This window comes from Prunus dulcis, chromosome 6 (genome assembly GCF_902201215.1).
Source record: "Prunus dulcis chromosome 6, ALMONDv2, whole genome shotgun sequence".
Classification (NCBI taxonomy): Eukaryota; Viridiplantae; Streptophyta; class Magnoliopsida; order Rosales; family Rosaceae; genus Prunus; species Prunus dulcis.
In genome coordinates, this window is record NC_047655.1 from 23,433,592 (window position 1) to 23,447,023 (window position 13,432).

At 39.2% G+C, this 13,432-nt stretch overlaps 4 protein-coding genes across 4 annotated transcripts; all 4 read left to right on the forward strand.

Annotated features, from left to right (window-relative positions):
• The first annotated feature begins 2,377 nt into the window (after positions 1–2,377).
• On the forward strand, positions 2,378–4,592 carry LOC117632325. Its single transcript, XM_034365769.1, has 2 exons — positions 2,378–2,730; positions 2,820–4,592. The coding sequence occupies exons 1-2, from the start codon at positions 2,572–2,574 to the stop codon at positions 4,512–4,514; spliced, it is 1,854 nt and encodes a 617-aa protein (XP_034221660.1). The 5' UTR covers positions 2,378–2,571; the 3' UTR covers positions 4,515–4,592.
• Positions 4,593–5,510: 918 nt separating this feature from the next.
• Positions 5,511–8,596, forward strand: LOC117631550 (UNC93-like protein 3). Its single transcript, XM_034364778.1, has 10 exons — positions 5,511–5,954; positions 6,080–6,243; positions 6,394–6,457; positions 6,546–6,659; positions 6,760–6,804; positions 6,916–7,169; positions 7,276–7,366; positions 7,691–7,803; positions 7,915–8,038; positions 8,167–8,596. Exons 1-10 carry the CDS (start codon positions 5,787–5,789, stop codon positions 8,386–8,388), a joined length of 1,359 nt encoding a protein of 452 aa, XP_034220669.1. The 5' UTR covers positions 5,511–5,786; the 3' UTR covers positions 8,389–8,596.
• A 394-nt stretch (positions 8,597–8,990) lies between these two features.
• LOC117632247 (UNC93-like protein 3) lies at positions 8,991–12,443 on the forward strand. Its single transcript, XM_034365684.1, has 10 exons — positions 8,991–9,650; positions 9,747–9,910; positions 9,997–10,060; positions 10,136–10,249; positions 10,348–10,392; positions 10,633–10,883; positions 11,006–11,096; positions 11,607–11,719; positions 11,856–11,979; positions 12,090–12,443. The coding sequence occupies exons 1-10, from the start codon at positions 9,483–9,485 to the stop codon at positions 12,270–12,272; spliced, it is 1,317 nt and encodes a 438-aa protein (XP_034221575.1). The 5' UTR covers positions 8,991–9,482; the 3' UTR covers positions 12,273–12,443.
• Positions 12,444–12,533: 90 nt separating this feature from the next.
• LOC117632248 lies at positions 12,534–13,218 on the forward strand. The gene has a single exon (XM_034365685.1). It carries the CDS (start codon positions 12,748–12,750, stop codon positions 13,108–13,110), a length of 363 nt encoding a protein of 120 aa, XP_034221576.1. The 5' UTR covers positions 12,534–12,747; the 3' UTR covers positions 13,111–13,218.
• Positions 13,219–13,432: the final 214 nt, after the last annotated feature.

The following is a 13,432-nucleotide window of genomic DNA, read 5'->3' on the forward strand; positions in this document are numbered from 1 at the left end:
ATGTCATCTTGATGACATAAGAAATGGTTCAGTTGGATTATAATTGATAATTTGATAACCTCACCTCACGGGCCTTGCTACACAAGTAATTAAACATATTGTCGTGGGAAGATTCTCGACTGTTGATGAACGGTCAAATTTCAACGAGACGCATGAGATTTACGCTAATAAAATTCTTTGTATGAAAGACCCAATACCTCAACTTTTAAAAAAGATTTTGAAGAAAAACCGTGTTTCCTTAGTAGTCTAGAATGCATTTTGATTGAGACACCACCTATAGGAAAGGAAATTCACTTTGACCACTTTCTGGTGCATAATAAATGGTTCTACAAGAAAGGCATAATGAAAACAGAAAAAAAAGAGAGATTCTGCTATAGCTAGAAACAATCTTTGTGGAACAGATGTAAATAGAGAGAATATATATACGCCGCCGCTCAAGCCTTAACCAGTTAGTAAATTAATATGACGCAAAACATTTTGGTCTACTGCACAACGTAATAGTTGATTTCCCACGTTGGGCTTAGGGTGTAACAAAGGAGACAGCTGTTTAAATTCCATAGAAAATCCCTTTCAAAAGGGAAAATCAACGCTAAGTTGGAATTTGTTTAGTTTCTACCGTAGCTTGGGAAAGTCAGCATAGGACTAAGACAAATCCAATGTGTGGAATTTTTAGTTTCTAAACTTGGCTGGAAAAGGACTATACTGATTAGTGTCATCAAATGAAGCCAAACCCAAGAAACAGGGAAGCACAAAGCGTAGAGAGAGAAGCACCATACCATTCAATTAAGTTTCCAAAACCTCAAATCTCTTAACTTCACTGATTCTTTCACAGAGAGTAATTTTATCAAGTGGGAATTTATTCTTTAATCTTTACCTAAAGTCAAGATATCATGACCCTTTCAACTACCTGTGGCTGCCCATCTTCGCACATTAACATCTGGTAAAAATTCCAAAAATCTTTGTTTCTAGCAATGCCATGAAACTTCACTGTTACCATTTCATTAGCTGTACTCTACATGCTAAAAGCAAACATACATATATACCTGCAGAAATTTTGAGTTCAATCTTAGCTATGGCTGACTAGCTGCAGGGCATTCTGCTAGCTCAAAAATTATACCATCTCTTTTTGGCAACTATATATATCTTTAACAAGATCCCAAAACCAACTTAACCAAGTTTGGCAAGCACTACTGTTATCATGATCATGATATGATTCAGTTATACCTATAAACTTGAGGGGGTTTAATTTCTCCTTACATATCAGACTTCTGAATCAATGAGTCTGGGCAGCAGGACTGGCTGGAACTGTGCCTTGTGCTGCCTAAGGCTACGCTCAGCTTTCCGAATCATCTTAGCCTGCAGCATAGTCTACACCACCACACTCTACGGTCCACAGCCTCTCAGGCAGCTAGTAGCCTACCCTGCATACTCTTACCTCACCACCATCCTGATCGTGTCAGACGCGACTCTTGGGGACTCGCTGAGAGGCTTCTGGCATGCCCTTTGCGCTTGTGTTCAGGTTATGACCCTCTCAATCTTGAGCCTCCTGCTGATAGGGCCTGCGCACTTCAGTTACTTCATATCAGCCTTGGCAGTGGCTCTGTGCACTTTTGCTGTGGCATTGCCGGGAGCAACTCACTTGATGGCTAAGAGGATTGCATTTGGACAGATTGTGATTGTGTATGTAGGCACTGCCATTCATTGTGCAGAAGCTGGTGAGTTGGTACTTATGCACCCGATTCAGGTGGCGTTGAGTACTATGCTTGGAGCCTCGGCATCAGTCATGGCTATGCTGTTTCCCAACTTGTTCTTCTACCAAAAGGCATCTGTGGCAGCTTTTCTCTCTCCTTACCTTGCCTACCACGAGGTAAATATAATACAAATCTATATATGTTACATGTGTTGTTTGTCTTTGGCTTTGCTTTTGAAGCAACTCCATATGTTTGCATCATTTTTATATGGATCCTAAATTCTTGCATGCGATGAGGGCAAAGTTTTCATGATGGTTCAAATCATGTGGACCCTATATAGTCTTTCTGTTTTTTCCGGTATTAAAAGGCAGGCTCACGGAGGATTAAAAATGGTAAAGATATACAAAGTCTTACGAAATATGTTTAATGAAGAGGGACAGAATAAGGAAAGAAAATGAAAACTCAAGTGTTTGATTAAAAGAAGGGCCAGTGGAGAAATAGATGCTGTACTGACATAGCTTCTTCAAAGCAAGTAGTTGGCAGCATTAGCTTCTTCAAAGCAAGTAGTTGGCAGCATTAAGTTCTTAGAACTTATGCCTATCAATTCAGTCTTTTCCATATTCCACCACAAAATTCTGTTTTTTTTTTGTTTTTTCTACTTCATCGAAGTAAACCTGAAGTGTCACGAAAGACTGGAACGGGAAACAAAACGGAATGTACCAGATTTTTTTTGCACATGCAACCATCCACAATCAAGATTTCACTAACAGTTTTAGATTTTAATAAGATTTAAGTGATGCTCCCTTCTTCATCTTGTCTCTTGAATGCATGTGATACTGGGCCTAATGGCAATGCTTTGTGACATTTACAGGTGAGAGATATGTGCCAAAAATATGCTGAAAACGCTAGGAAAAGGTTGAACTTCTATTCAGATGCCATCTTGTCCCAAGACAGCTCGGCTGCACTTGGCTTTATTTTACAAGCACAGCCCTTGGCTCAAGTAGGAGAAAAGCTCCTTCAAAGTATCAAACACAAACAGGTAAACTACCAATATATACAAGAGCTTGGATTCTTTGCTCATATTTTTTGTTCTGATATTGTGATTTAACCTTAAACCCTTTTGAATAGGAAGCCTTAATGTGGGAGAGACCAAAACTCAGAAATATCCTGAAACCAACTTGCATGGATCTGGGAGAAAAATTGCAGGACATAGAAATACCCTTGAGAGGGATTGCAATTGCTGCAACTTCTTGCCCTTCTTTTCCTGTTGCCTTGATTAAGAATGTGCAACCAGATGCTTTACATGACATGAAAAGGCGAATACACGACAAGCTGGAGCAACTCGAGCGTTTTGCACCCTTATGCATACTAAAGAAAAAGAAAAAATCTTTGGATGAGTCCTTCTGGCCCCTCGAAACCATTTTTCGTGAAGATTTGCTGGCTTTCTTTTTTCTGGATTGTTTGAAACTCCTCCAACAAAATACTGAGGCAGTTGAAGAATGCAGGGAGAGCTACTCTGAAAATGAAAGTTCACATGGTTCAGAAAATCAAAGCCATGGTGGTATCAAATGGAGCTGGAGCATTTCATGCATTATACCAAGCAAAACAAGCCTATTTTTTGCAGTTAAGTGCTCAGTTTCATTAGGCCTTGCTGTGCTATTGGGTTTGTTGTTTAATGAGAGAGAAGCATATTGGGCAGGCCTCACAATTGCAATAAGTTTTGTCAGAGGAAGACAAGCAACATTTACAATTGCCAATGCCCGAGCACAATCTACGGCCATGGGATCAATCTACGGAATCTTGTGTTGCTTTATTTTCCGTAAAGTTGAGAATCTAAGTTTCTTACCTCTTCTTCCTTGGTTAGTTTTCACAAGCTTTCTAAGGCACAGCAGGATGTATGGCCAAGCTGGTGGAATATCAGCAGCTGTAGGGGCACTGCTGATACTTGGTAGGAGACATTATGGCCCTCCACTTGATTTTGCAATTGCTAGAATCACAGAGGCTGTTATTGGATTGATTTGTTTCATCACCATAGAGATTCTCATATACACTGCAAGAGCAGCAACTCTAGCAAAACATAAACTTTCACTTAGCTTGGGAACTCTTCAAGAATGCATCAAAGATGTAGTTCTTTTTGACAACCAAAACAACCAAAACAACATGCAAGCTTCAATCTTTCCAAAATTGAGACAGAAACAGAAGAAGTTGAAGTCCCATGTCAATAAGTTACAAAAGTTCATTGAAGAAGCTGAACTGGAGCCTAATTTCTGGTTCATCCCTTTCAATGGTTCTTGCTACAGAAAGCTCCTGAGGTCTTTATCAAAGATGGGGGATCTTTCACTTTTTATGTCCAACAAAATAGAATTTCTGTCAGTTGTCTTACAGAGATGTGAAGTTGATTCAGAGGACCTCCAAAAACCCCTGAAGTGCATTAAAAATGACATAGAACTTTTCAAGAAAAAAGTTGAGACTTCACTGCAATGCCTCCAAGAGCTGTCTTCCAAGAAGTCTCTTGCAGTACATGACAAGCATGACATTGAGTTGGGTACATCACCAAAAGCAAATGAGTGTAGGTGTTTGGAGACAGAGAAGGATGAGATGGAATGCATTTTAAATTCTTTTCTTCAACATTCCAATGAAGTATCTGACAGAGTTGGTACCAATACTGAAGGTGAGGATCAGAAGCTGAAGAGCCAAGTTATTGTTTGCTTGGCTGGCCTAGGGTTTTGCATCAGTAGTTTACTCAGGGAAGTAAGAGAGATGGAGAAAGAGTTTCAAGAACTGGTCAATTTGGAAAACCCTTCAACCCATGTCATAGTATGAATTCTCACATTTTTGTACTAACTTACCTGTAAATAAGCATGTTCTGCATACCCGATATTACACCTCGGATCTCCTACTTATATTAACTATAAATTTGCTTTTGACAATCATACAAAGCAAACACATGAAAGGATCAATGTTCTTTTTTTTTTTTGTGCCAAAGTTATGAAGGGGGAGGGGGAAAAACTCACACACACACACAGGTACTATGGGGACTTGAACCTAGGACCACTTGGGAGCACCCCAAAGCCCTGGGCCAATCTAACACACACTCCATTGGTTGAAAGGATCAAAGTTCATCAAGTTAAACATTGTACGCTATTAGCTAGTATATTGTGTTGTAATCTAATTTAAACTCAATAAACTATTTAATGACATATGTTAGTTCAAATTTCTTCTTTGGATGAGGATTTAACATTCAAGACCAAAACATAACTTTGATTGGTGGCCTAATCTGCCAAAAAAAAAAAAAAAAAACCAATGTGATCCTTATGAGCTGCAAGGTAATGAAGTATACAGATAAGTGAAATTAAAGGTGAGATTAAAATAGGAAAAATAATATCAATTAACATAATGATTTGCATCAACAGCTTCTGTCGTTTTCGCCACTTGTCCAATTGCCAATAATAGTAATCTAATGCAAGAAAGGCCTCCTTGCTAGAACTTTCTGCTCATAATTCATATAGGCTGGCTTTGATTTCTAGCTAGCAGAGATATCCCAAATTGGTCCATGATGCCATCTGAAATGAAATGGCACGGCTCCAATATGTTTCTGCATGAAATCAACTTACATGATGAATATCGACAAAATAATCTGACCCCACATCACATGTTCTGAGAAACATGACCGAGTAGCCACATTTCTCATGAGATGTACGTGCAGAGCCTCATCAGCATGTGAAAGGGATGCGTATCCAAATAGACACCCAATAGCATTTTTTTAAACTTCGGATCATATCAGATAAGCTTCAGAAGAAGATATTGTTCTCTGTTTGGAAAGCGACACTGCATGGCTCCTTTATTTTATTAGTTTCTCAGCTGCCACGGCAGTAAATTCAGAATCTTTCCTTGCACTTTCTCAGCGACCAAACAGAGTCTTGAGTTTAACAGCCTTAATTCTATTAGTTTCTACTGTCCACTAGCTCATTATTATGTTTCTGCTGCTGGCACAAGTAGCCTCCTTTTAGGCCTCTTTTTTTGGAGTCTCTCATCATCACACTTTTCTAGAGTTCATAGTGGTTCTGTGATCAGTTGGGTTGAGAACTTGAAGCTATGGACTCTGCTGCTTCTCATGACCTAGAGAAGCCACTCCTTGTCGATGATTTGCCGGTTCTGAAAAGAAGGAGTCATGCAAGAGATGTTCATATTCTCAGCTGTGCTTTCTTGTTGATCTTTCTTGCTTTTGGTGCAACTCAAAACCTAGAGAGCACTCTCATCACTGTGAGTTGGGTTTTCCATTTTCTTCATCTCCTTTGCTTTGAAGAAACCAAAAGTTGGTTTCTTTTTACCTTTTACTTTTGGAGTCTTTTGATGGTTTGATTGGAACTTCTAAATTGACATATCAGGAGAAGAACTTGGGTACCACTTCGCTTGGAATTTTGTATCTATCTTTCGCATTTTTCTCTTTGGTGGCATCCTCAGTGGTTCGAGCACTGGGTTCAAAGAACTCTTTGATCCTTGGCACCACTGGCTACTGGTTGTTCATAGCTGCACATTTAAAACCAACTTGGTAAAGCTCATTAGACCAAAATAAATCCCAACACAGAAGCAGATGTTTCATTATTTTTTTCATACCAAGACAAATCTTGAGCTTAAAAAAATTTCTATGAAGATTTTTATCACAATGCATATGCTTTAGCCTTGAAGTGTTTCCTTGTAGGTGTATAATGGTTCCAGTTTCTCTGTACCTTGGATTTGCCTCTGCAATAATATGGGTTGAGCAGGTACATACAAGTCTTTATAGAATCTCAGTTTTTGTTGTGGCAAAAGCTAGGATTTTATTTCTAACCTTATTGTGGGTGGGTTCATCAGGGGACATATCTAACTGCTGCGGCACGCAGTCATGCCAGAGATAATGGCTTGCATGAAGGAACAATTATTGGCAACTTCAATGGAGAATTTTGGGGAATGTTTGCATGTCGCCAGGTGAATCTGTTTGACCTGTTATTTATGAATTTGTGCTACATTGTTAATCAAGATTTAGCTTTTCATTCTGTCTTATAATCTTTACTGTAAACTTCTGCAGTTTGTTGGAAATCTTTTACCACTTGTCTTGCTAAGAGGTGGAACGGTATGTGCCATCCTTTCGTTTGTTTTGTCCCTTGTAGATTATAAGTGTCATCATGCACATACATTACTTGTTTGATTTCGGGTTTAGAATTTGTCATTGTTTGATCTGCAGGAGGGAAATCAAAGCGATACGACGCTATTGTTCACTGTGTTTCTCTGCAGTATGACCTTAGGTACCATACTGATGTGCTTCTTAAATAAAAGGGACGATGAAGAAGAGAAGGACCCCCATAATGCTGAATCTCTCAGCTTATATGCTTCTCTGTCATCTTTGTCAAAGTCAATCGTTGCTCCCATGTTTGATGTACGGATGGTATTGATCATCCCCCTTATGGCCTATACAGGATTACAACAAGCATTCGTATGGTAATTAATTACTTGACCAATTATCACCGCCTACTTTCTTATAGACAAAACAATATCACTTGCTTTTCCCCTTTCTAATTCACTGCAACAATCATTCTAATTTTAGGGCTGAATTCACCAAGTATATCGTTAGTCCAATGCTCGGTGTGTCAGGTGTGGGAGGTGCAATGGCAGTTTATGGGGCTTTTGATGCAGCAGTAAGTATATATGCAGGAAGAAGTATTCTGATCGATTCATTTGCATTGTATTCACAATGAGCATCTTTTTCCTATTGTATATAAGAATAACTTGCTGTCATAACTAGCCTTAAGAAAAGGAGAGTTTAAGTTTGTACCTTCTTTGTGATTTAATTTTGATAATTGAATCTGTTTCTAAAGAAGCAAGAAACATGCTCAACTTTAGGTGTTAAAAGCAAAGTAAAATCCATAAAATCCACATGCTTGCTAGACAACATAAATTCTGTTATAGGCAGATTTGTTTGTTATATTTGTGATCTCACATTTTGGTGCCACTTATGTCAGTGTTCACTCACTGCCGGCCGCCTTACCTCCGGTCTCAAGTCCATCACTCTTATCGTTTCTGGCGGAGCTTTTGTTCAGGCTGTCATATTCCTCTGGCTTCTTCTATGTTACAGGTTAATCAACAGTAGTATAGTTTTGCAAGAGTCTGAAATTGCAATTGCAATCTCCAATTTGAAGACCTTGTAACCTCTAATTCCTTATTTTACCTTGTTATGATCATGCAGCCCATCAACTGGAATACTTGGAACCATAAACCTTCTCATAATGGCAGCTCTATTAGGGATTGGTGATGGAGTTTTCAACACACAGCTCAGTGCTCTGATTGGAATATTCTTCAAGGACGATACGGTATCAATTTCACCACACTTTTTCCCTAATCTTTCTCCTTTTTAAGTTCTGTTATTCATGAACTTCAGAATCAAAACCACTTGTATTTACAATCCGACTCAAATCTGTTGCTTTCGGGGGAAATGCAGGAAGGAGCATTTGCACAGCTCAAGGTGTGGCAGTGTAGTGCTGTTGCACTCATCTTCTTCATCAGTCCATACATCTCATTGCAAGCAATGCTGGTGCTTATGCTGTCTGCAATCTGCCTCTCGTACGCCGCCTTCGTTTACCTATCCCAGCAAGGAGAGAAAGCACTCTCACTTCAAGTTCAGGTTCAAGTTCAGGCTCAGGTTCGTGATGTGTGCACATGAATGAAAACATCTTTAAAGAGCATTGTGTCATAGGCATAGCCATACAAGTTTTTGTACTTTTCAAGTCCACTTCAAGAGGATGGACTTCTAATTTTCCAATTTTTGTTCTCTTTTGTGCTTTTGTTTCCACTTATAAAGATCTATTTATGAACTGTTTCTCTTTCAAGTCTATTGGGAGACAAATAAAATTGAACTGATTCTCTTTCAAGTCTGGTGCAAGAGTTTTTTTCTTTTTTCTTTTTCAAGACTACCATTGTGTTTGTTATTTCTGCTATATATCTATATATATATACATATGTTTTAGTAAATATCACGAGATGTCTTGTTAATATTGAAAATAGATATACTACTAAATTGAGAACTAGTTTGCATAAATATCTTTTTCGACCCATCTACAATTATACATATAAGAAGGCTAAATTACATTTTTAGCCTTCGTAGTGTAGCTCAATTTTCATTTTAAAAAAGTCCCTATAATTGCCTCTCTCTCTCCGAAAAAACAGGTCCCCAAAAGCTATTTCTCATCAGAGGAAAATCAAAAGCTATTGTCCACCGTCGAGTTGACGGAGTGCCGACATGGGGATATGTAAAATACCCAAAAAGTCGACATGGGGATATGTAAACGACAAGGCTAAACTGTAATTTAAAAGAAAAAAAACCTTGCAATTATATGTTGGCGGCAACAATAACGAATTGATTAGCAAAACGCCCGTCCGGCATTTGTCGTTGTCTTCCTCTTCTTCTCCAGCAACTGTTTGTCGTTTCCCGAGATTTCTTCGTTGGATACAAAGGCTTTTCTTTACCGCTCGATTCCCGACCATCCCAACGGACAACAACGAAAATTCAGAGAATCAGTTCAACTATCTTTTCATTTTCACTACATTTTCTCAGCAACCAAACAGTGCTCAGAGTTTATGAACTCAAAATTTAACCCAAATCGAAAGTCAATCTCTTTCTTTGTCAACTAGCTCTCGATTTTCTTCGCCGGCAGTGACCTCTTCTCTTGGCCTCACTCGATTGGAATTTGGACTCTCTCGCACATGTTTAGGGTTTTATAGCGATTCTGTGATAAACTGTATTGAGAACTCAAAGCTATGGAGTCTGCGGATTTTCGTGGTGAAGAGACGCCACTCGTCGTCGAAAATTCGCCAATCCAAAGCCGGAGGAAGCATACAAGAGATGTTCATATTCTCAGCTCTGCCTTCTTGTTGATTTTTCTCGCTTATGGTGCCGCTCAGAACCTGGAGACCAGTCTCAACACTGTGAGTTTAAAGTTTGAATCTTGAATTGAAAATAATTGCTTTCACTTTTTCAAAATTGATTTGGTTGATGATTTGAGTCTGTGATTTTGGGTTCAGGAGGATGATTTGGGTACCATTTCACTTGGGATTTTGTATTTGTCTTTCACATTTTTCTCTTTGGTGGCGTCTCCGGTGGTTCAAGCAATGGGATCAAAGAATGCTTTGCTTCTTGGGACTACTGGCTACTGGTTGTTCATAGCTGCAAATTTGAAACCAACTTGGTATTTACTAATTTGCTTGTATACATACTTACATGCATAAATGCATCACAATGCATATGTTTATTTGTTGAAGTATTTCCATGTAGGTATACTATGGTTCCAGCTTCTTTGTACATGGGATTTGCTGCTTCAATTATATGGGTTGGGCAGGTATTAAGTCTCTTTTTAGTATTTGGTGGTCAAAGCTAGAAATGTTGTTTTCTGAACTTAGTTTGGGTCTGTCAGGGGACATATTTAACTTCTACTGCGCGTAGTCATGCCAGAGATAATAACTTACACGAAGGAACAGTTATCGGTCATTTCAATGGAGAATTTTGGGGAATGTTTGCCTGTCACCAGGTGAATCTGTTGGATCTTTTCTAGGGAGCATATATGTATGATTTCACTGAAAGTAATCTCTCTTATTGATGACTTTGTGTTACTCTAAACTTTTGCAGTTGATTGGAAATCTTGTGTCACTCGCCATGCTAAGAGATGGAACAGTATGTGCCACTGCCATCCTTGTAGTTGAACTTGTGTTTTTCTTGTCCTTTCTGTTCATTTTATTCACTCGTTAGACCCCACAAGTGTGATGGCCCTAGTTTTGTTAGCTTTCAGAATACGGATTTTGACACAATGCATCAAGTTTTACTGTTCCCTCCTCTTTCTGATTTCTGATTTTGAGTTTATTATGTGTTTTGAAATTATGTGCCTTTATAATAATTTCCTTCCCATCACTGCAGGGGGGAAGTACTAGCGGCACAACCTATTTGTTCAGTGTGTTTCTCATCAGTATGACTTTAGGTACCACACTGATGTGCTTCTTACATAAACGGGATGGTAAAGGAGAGGAGGACCCCCAGGGCTCTTCTCTCAGCTTTTATGCTTCTCTATTATCTTTGTCAAAGTCAATCATCACTCCTTTGTTTGATGTACGGATGCTATTGATCATCCCCCTTATGGCGTATTCAGGATTACAACAAGCATTTGTGTGGTAATTACTTGACCAATTGCTGCTGCCTACTTTCTTATAGCCAAAAGAATATCACTTGTTTTATTCTGATTCTTCTTTTGTTTGTTCCATTATTAAGCATTGCAAAACTATTCTTATTTTAGGGCTGTATACACCAAGTATATTGTTACTCCAACGCTCGGTGTGTCTGGTGTTGGTGGTGCAATGGCAGTTTATGGGGCTTTTGATGCAATAGTAAGTATATATGCAGATACAAGTAGTTTGCATCATTATTTTCAATACAGTGTGTACCATTAGTTAGCTCAGTGGACTTAGCATTCAAAACCGATATTTTGGTTGATTCAAATGCTAATGCAAATTGAGCATCTTTTATGTTGTCTTGTTCTTTTTTTGGGAGTGGCTGAAACGTGGAAACTTAATTATTAGAAAAGACTTTCCTCCGCACTAGTCTTCTTTTGGGAGTGCCCTGGTGTGTGTTAACTTCAGTTCTTGCTGCCATAACCAATAACCTACATTTCTTCCCTTTGCCTGATCATGGCTTTTCTTTATTCAACCATTTCTTGGATAGCAAGAATGGAGCTTTTCTTGATATTGCATATGCATGCTCGATATGTGGAGTTAAAGGCATACATTCACTCCATGCTTGCTAGAAGGCATACATTCTTTTTAAGCAGATTTTTGGTGTGCGATATGTTTTTGGTCTGTTATATTTGTGATCTCACATTTGGGTTGAACATGTGTCAGTGTTCTTTGACTGCTGGTCGACTCACCTCTGGTGTGAAGTCCATCACTATTATAGTTTCTGGTGGAGTCCTCCTTCAGGCTATTATATTCCTGTGGATTCTTTTATTATACAGGTTAGCAGTATTTACATGTAGCGTACTACAGCTTTGTAGACTTTGAAATTGTTACAGTAATATCTAATTCGAACGATTGGCCGAAAAAAGAGAATATCTAATTTCAAGCTATTGCTATCTTGTTGTTATGATGCAGCCCAGTGAGTGGTGCACTTGGTATTATCTACCCTCTTATAATGGCAGCTCTCTTGGGCATTGGTGATGGAGTCTTAAATACACAGCTGAGTGCTTTGCTTGGGATATTCTTCAAGAACGACACTGTATTTGACTACACCTTTTCTCAAAGTCTTCTCCTTTTTAAGTTCTTGTTCTTTATGAAGTTCAGAACAACCATTGTATTGATACTCAGTCTGTTGCTTTTGGGGAACAGGAAGGAGCATTTGCACAGCTGAAGGTCTGGCAGAGCGCTTCAATTGCAGTCGTCTTCTTTATCAATTCATACATCTCATTGCAGGCAATGCTGATAATTATGCTTGCCGCAATCGTCCTCTCATACGGTGCCTTCGTTTTTCTGTCGCTTCGAGAGAAAGCGTTCCCATCTTCGAGTTCATAATGTGTAAACATGAAATCATCTTCCAAAAAAACCTTTGTGTATACAAGCAGGTATATGTTAGGTTTGCTACTGTCTACAAATCCTTTCCACTTTACATATTTGTTGTTTGTAACATGTTCATCTACTTCAATAGAAATAAAAGTATAGTGTGAAGAGTGCAAATATTCAGAATTCGAATCTGAACCACTCATTGTGTACATTTTCTTTCGAATTCGTGATCTGATTCAGAGTCTTGCAACATACGATTTCCACATTAAAATTAAAATAGAACCACCAAAACAAATACGAGCAGTCAACAAATATGGGTCATTTCCCATCTTCTTCCACCTAAACTCCAAAATTCACAAAGTCGTTGAAATTAGGTCCCCTCTCTCTCTCTCTCTGAGACTTTTGACCCAGATTTTTGACCACCCAATCGCATGCCTATATAAACTCCCAACCTCACCACTTCGTCTTCCCAAACCCAAAGAACAACATGCTCCGCTCGCTCTTTACCTCCACCCTCACGACCCTCTCCTTGCGCTGGCCAGTGCTAATCTACGCCGCCACGTGGACCACATTGCTCACTCTGACGGTGGCCGTGGCCTCCTTCTCCCCCGAGGTCGCGTTCGTCTCCTCCATTTCGTCGACGTCTTCCTTCTCCCGCGCCTGCGACTCGGAAGGCTCCGTTAGGGTTCCGTCGGACGTGCCGGGAGATATCCTGTGCTTGCCGGCTCACCTGTTCAGTAAGTCCAGCATCGATTTCATCGTGCCCCCTGTTTTCGCGGCGGTTGTGGTGGCTGGGTCGGCTTTCCTGGTTCGAGCCGTGGGCTTGTGGGAGACTGATGAGGTCCCTTGAGTTGGGCCGGTTTTTAGTGCTTTGTTCTGTAGTTGGACGGCTCATGTTATAAATACATGGATGATATTATTCTTTACCAACATATATAGGAGAAATTGTTGTTTGTGAGGATAAATATTAATTACTTAATAGTTAGTTACGAATGAGTGATTTCTGACTGATTTCTGACCGTTGACGCATGTATAATTTGGATTTTGCATCAAAATCAAAACAGTAATCTTCTTATCATTCTAATAGATTTATAATATTACCGTCATACTAAATAATTTATCACATCGAATAACATTGTTTGAAATGAATGAAGAAATGAATGAAAGCTGGA

Bases quoted from the DNA above. Each gene is read 5' to 3' on its own strand.
- LOC117632325 (XM_034365769.1), top strand. From the start codon at position 2,572: ATGTGCCAAAAATATGCTGAAAACGCTAGGAAAAGGTTGAACTTCTAT. The intron at 2,731-2,819 runs GTAAACTACCAA...CCTTTTGAATAG, and splicing joins AAAGTATCAAACACAAACAG to GAAGCCTTAATGTGGGAGAG.
- LOC117631550 (XM_034364778.1), top strand. From the start codon at position 5,787: ATGGACTCTGCTGCTTCTCATGACCTAGAGAAGCCACTCCTTGTCGAT. The intron at 6,244-6,393 runs GTAAAGCTCATT...GTTTCCTTGTAG, and splicing joins GCACATTTAAAACCAACTTG to GTGTATAATGGTTCCAGTTT. The intron at 7,367-7,690 runs GTAAGTATATAT...CACTTATGTCAG, and splicing joins ATGGGGCTTTTGATGCAGCA to TGTTCACTCACTGCCGGCCG.
- LOC117632247 (XM_034365684.1), top strand. From the start codon at position 9,483: ATGGAGTCTGCGGATTTTCGTGGTGAAGAGACGCCACTCGTCGTCGAA. The intron at 10,250-10,347 runs GTGAATCTGTTG...AAACTTTTGCAG, and splicing joins GAATGTTTGCCTGTCACCAG to TTGATTGGAAATCTTGTGTC. The intron at 11,720-11,855 runs GTTAGCAGTATT...GTTATGATGCAG, and splicing joins TGGATTCTTTTATTATACAG to CCCAGTGAGTGGTGCACTTG.
- LOC117632248 (XM_034365685.1), top strand. From the start codon at position 12,748: ATGCTCCGCTCGCTCTTTACCTCCACCCTCACGACCCTCTCCTTGCGC.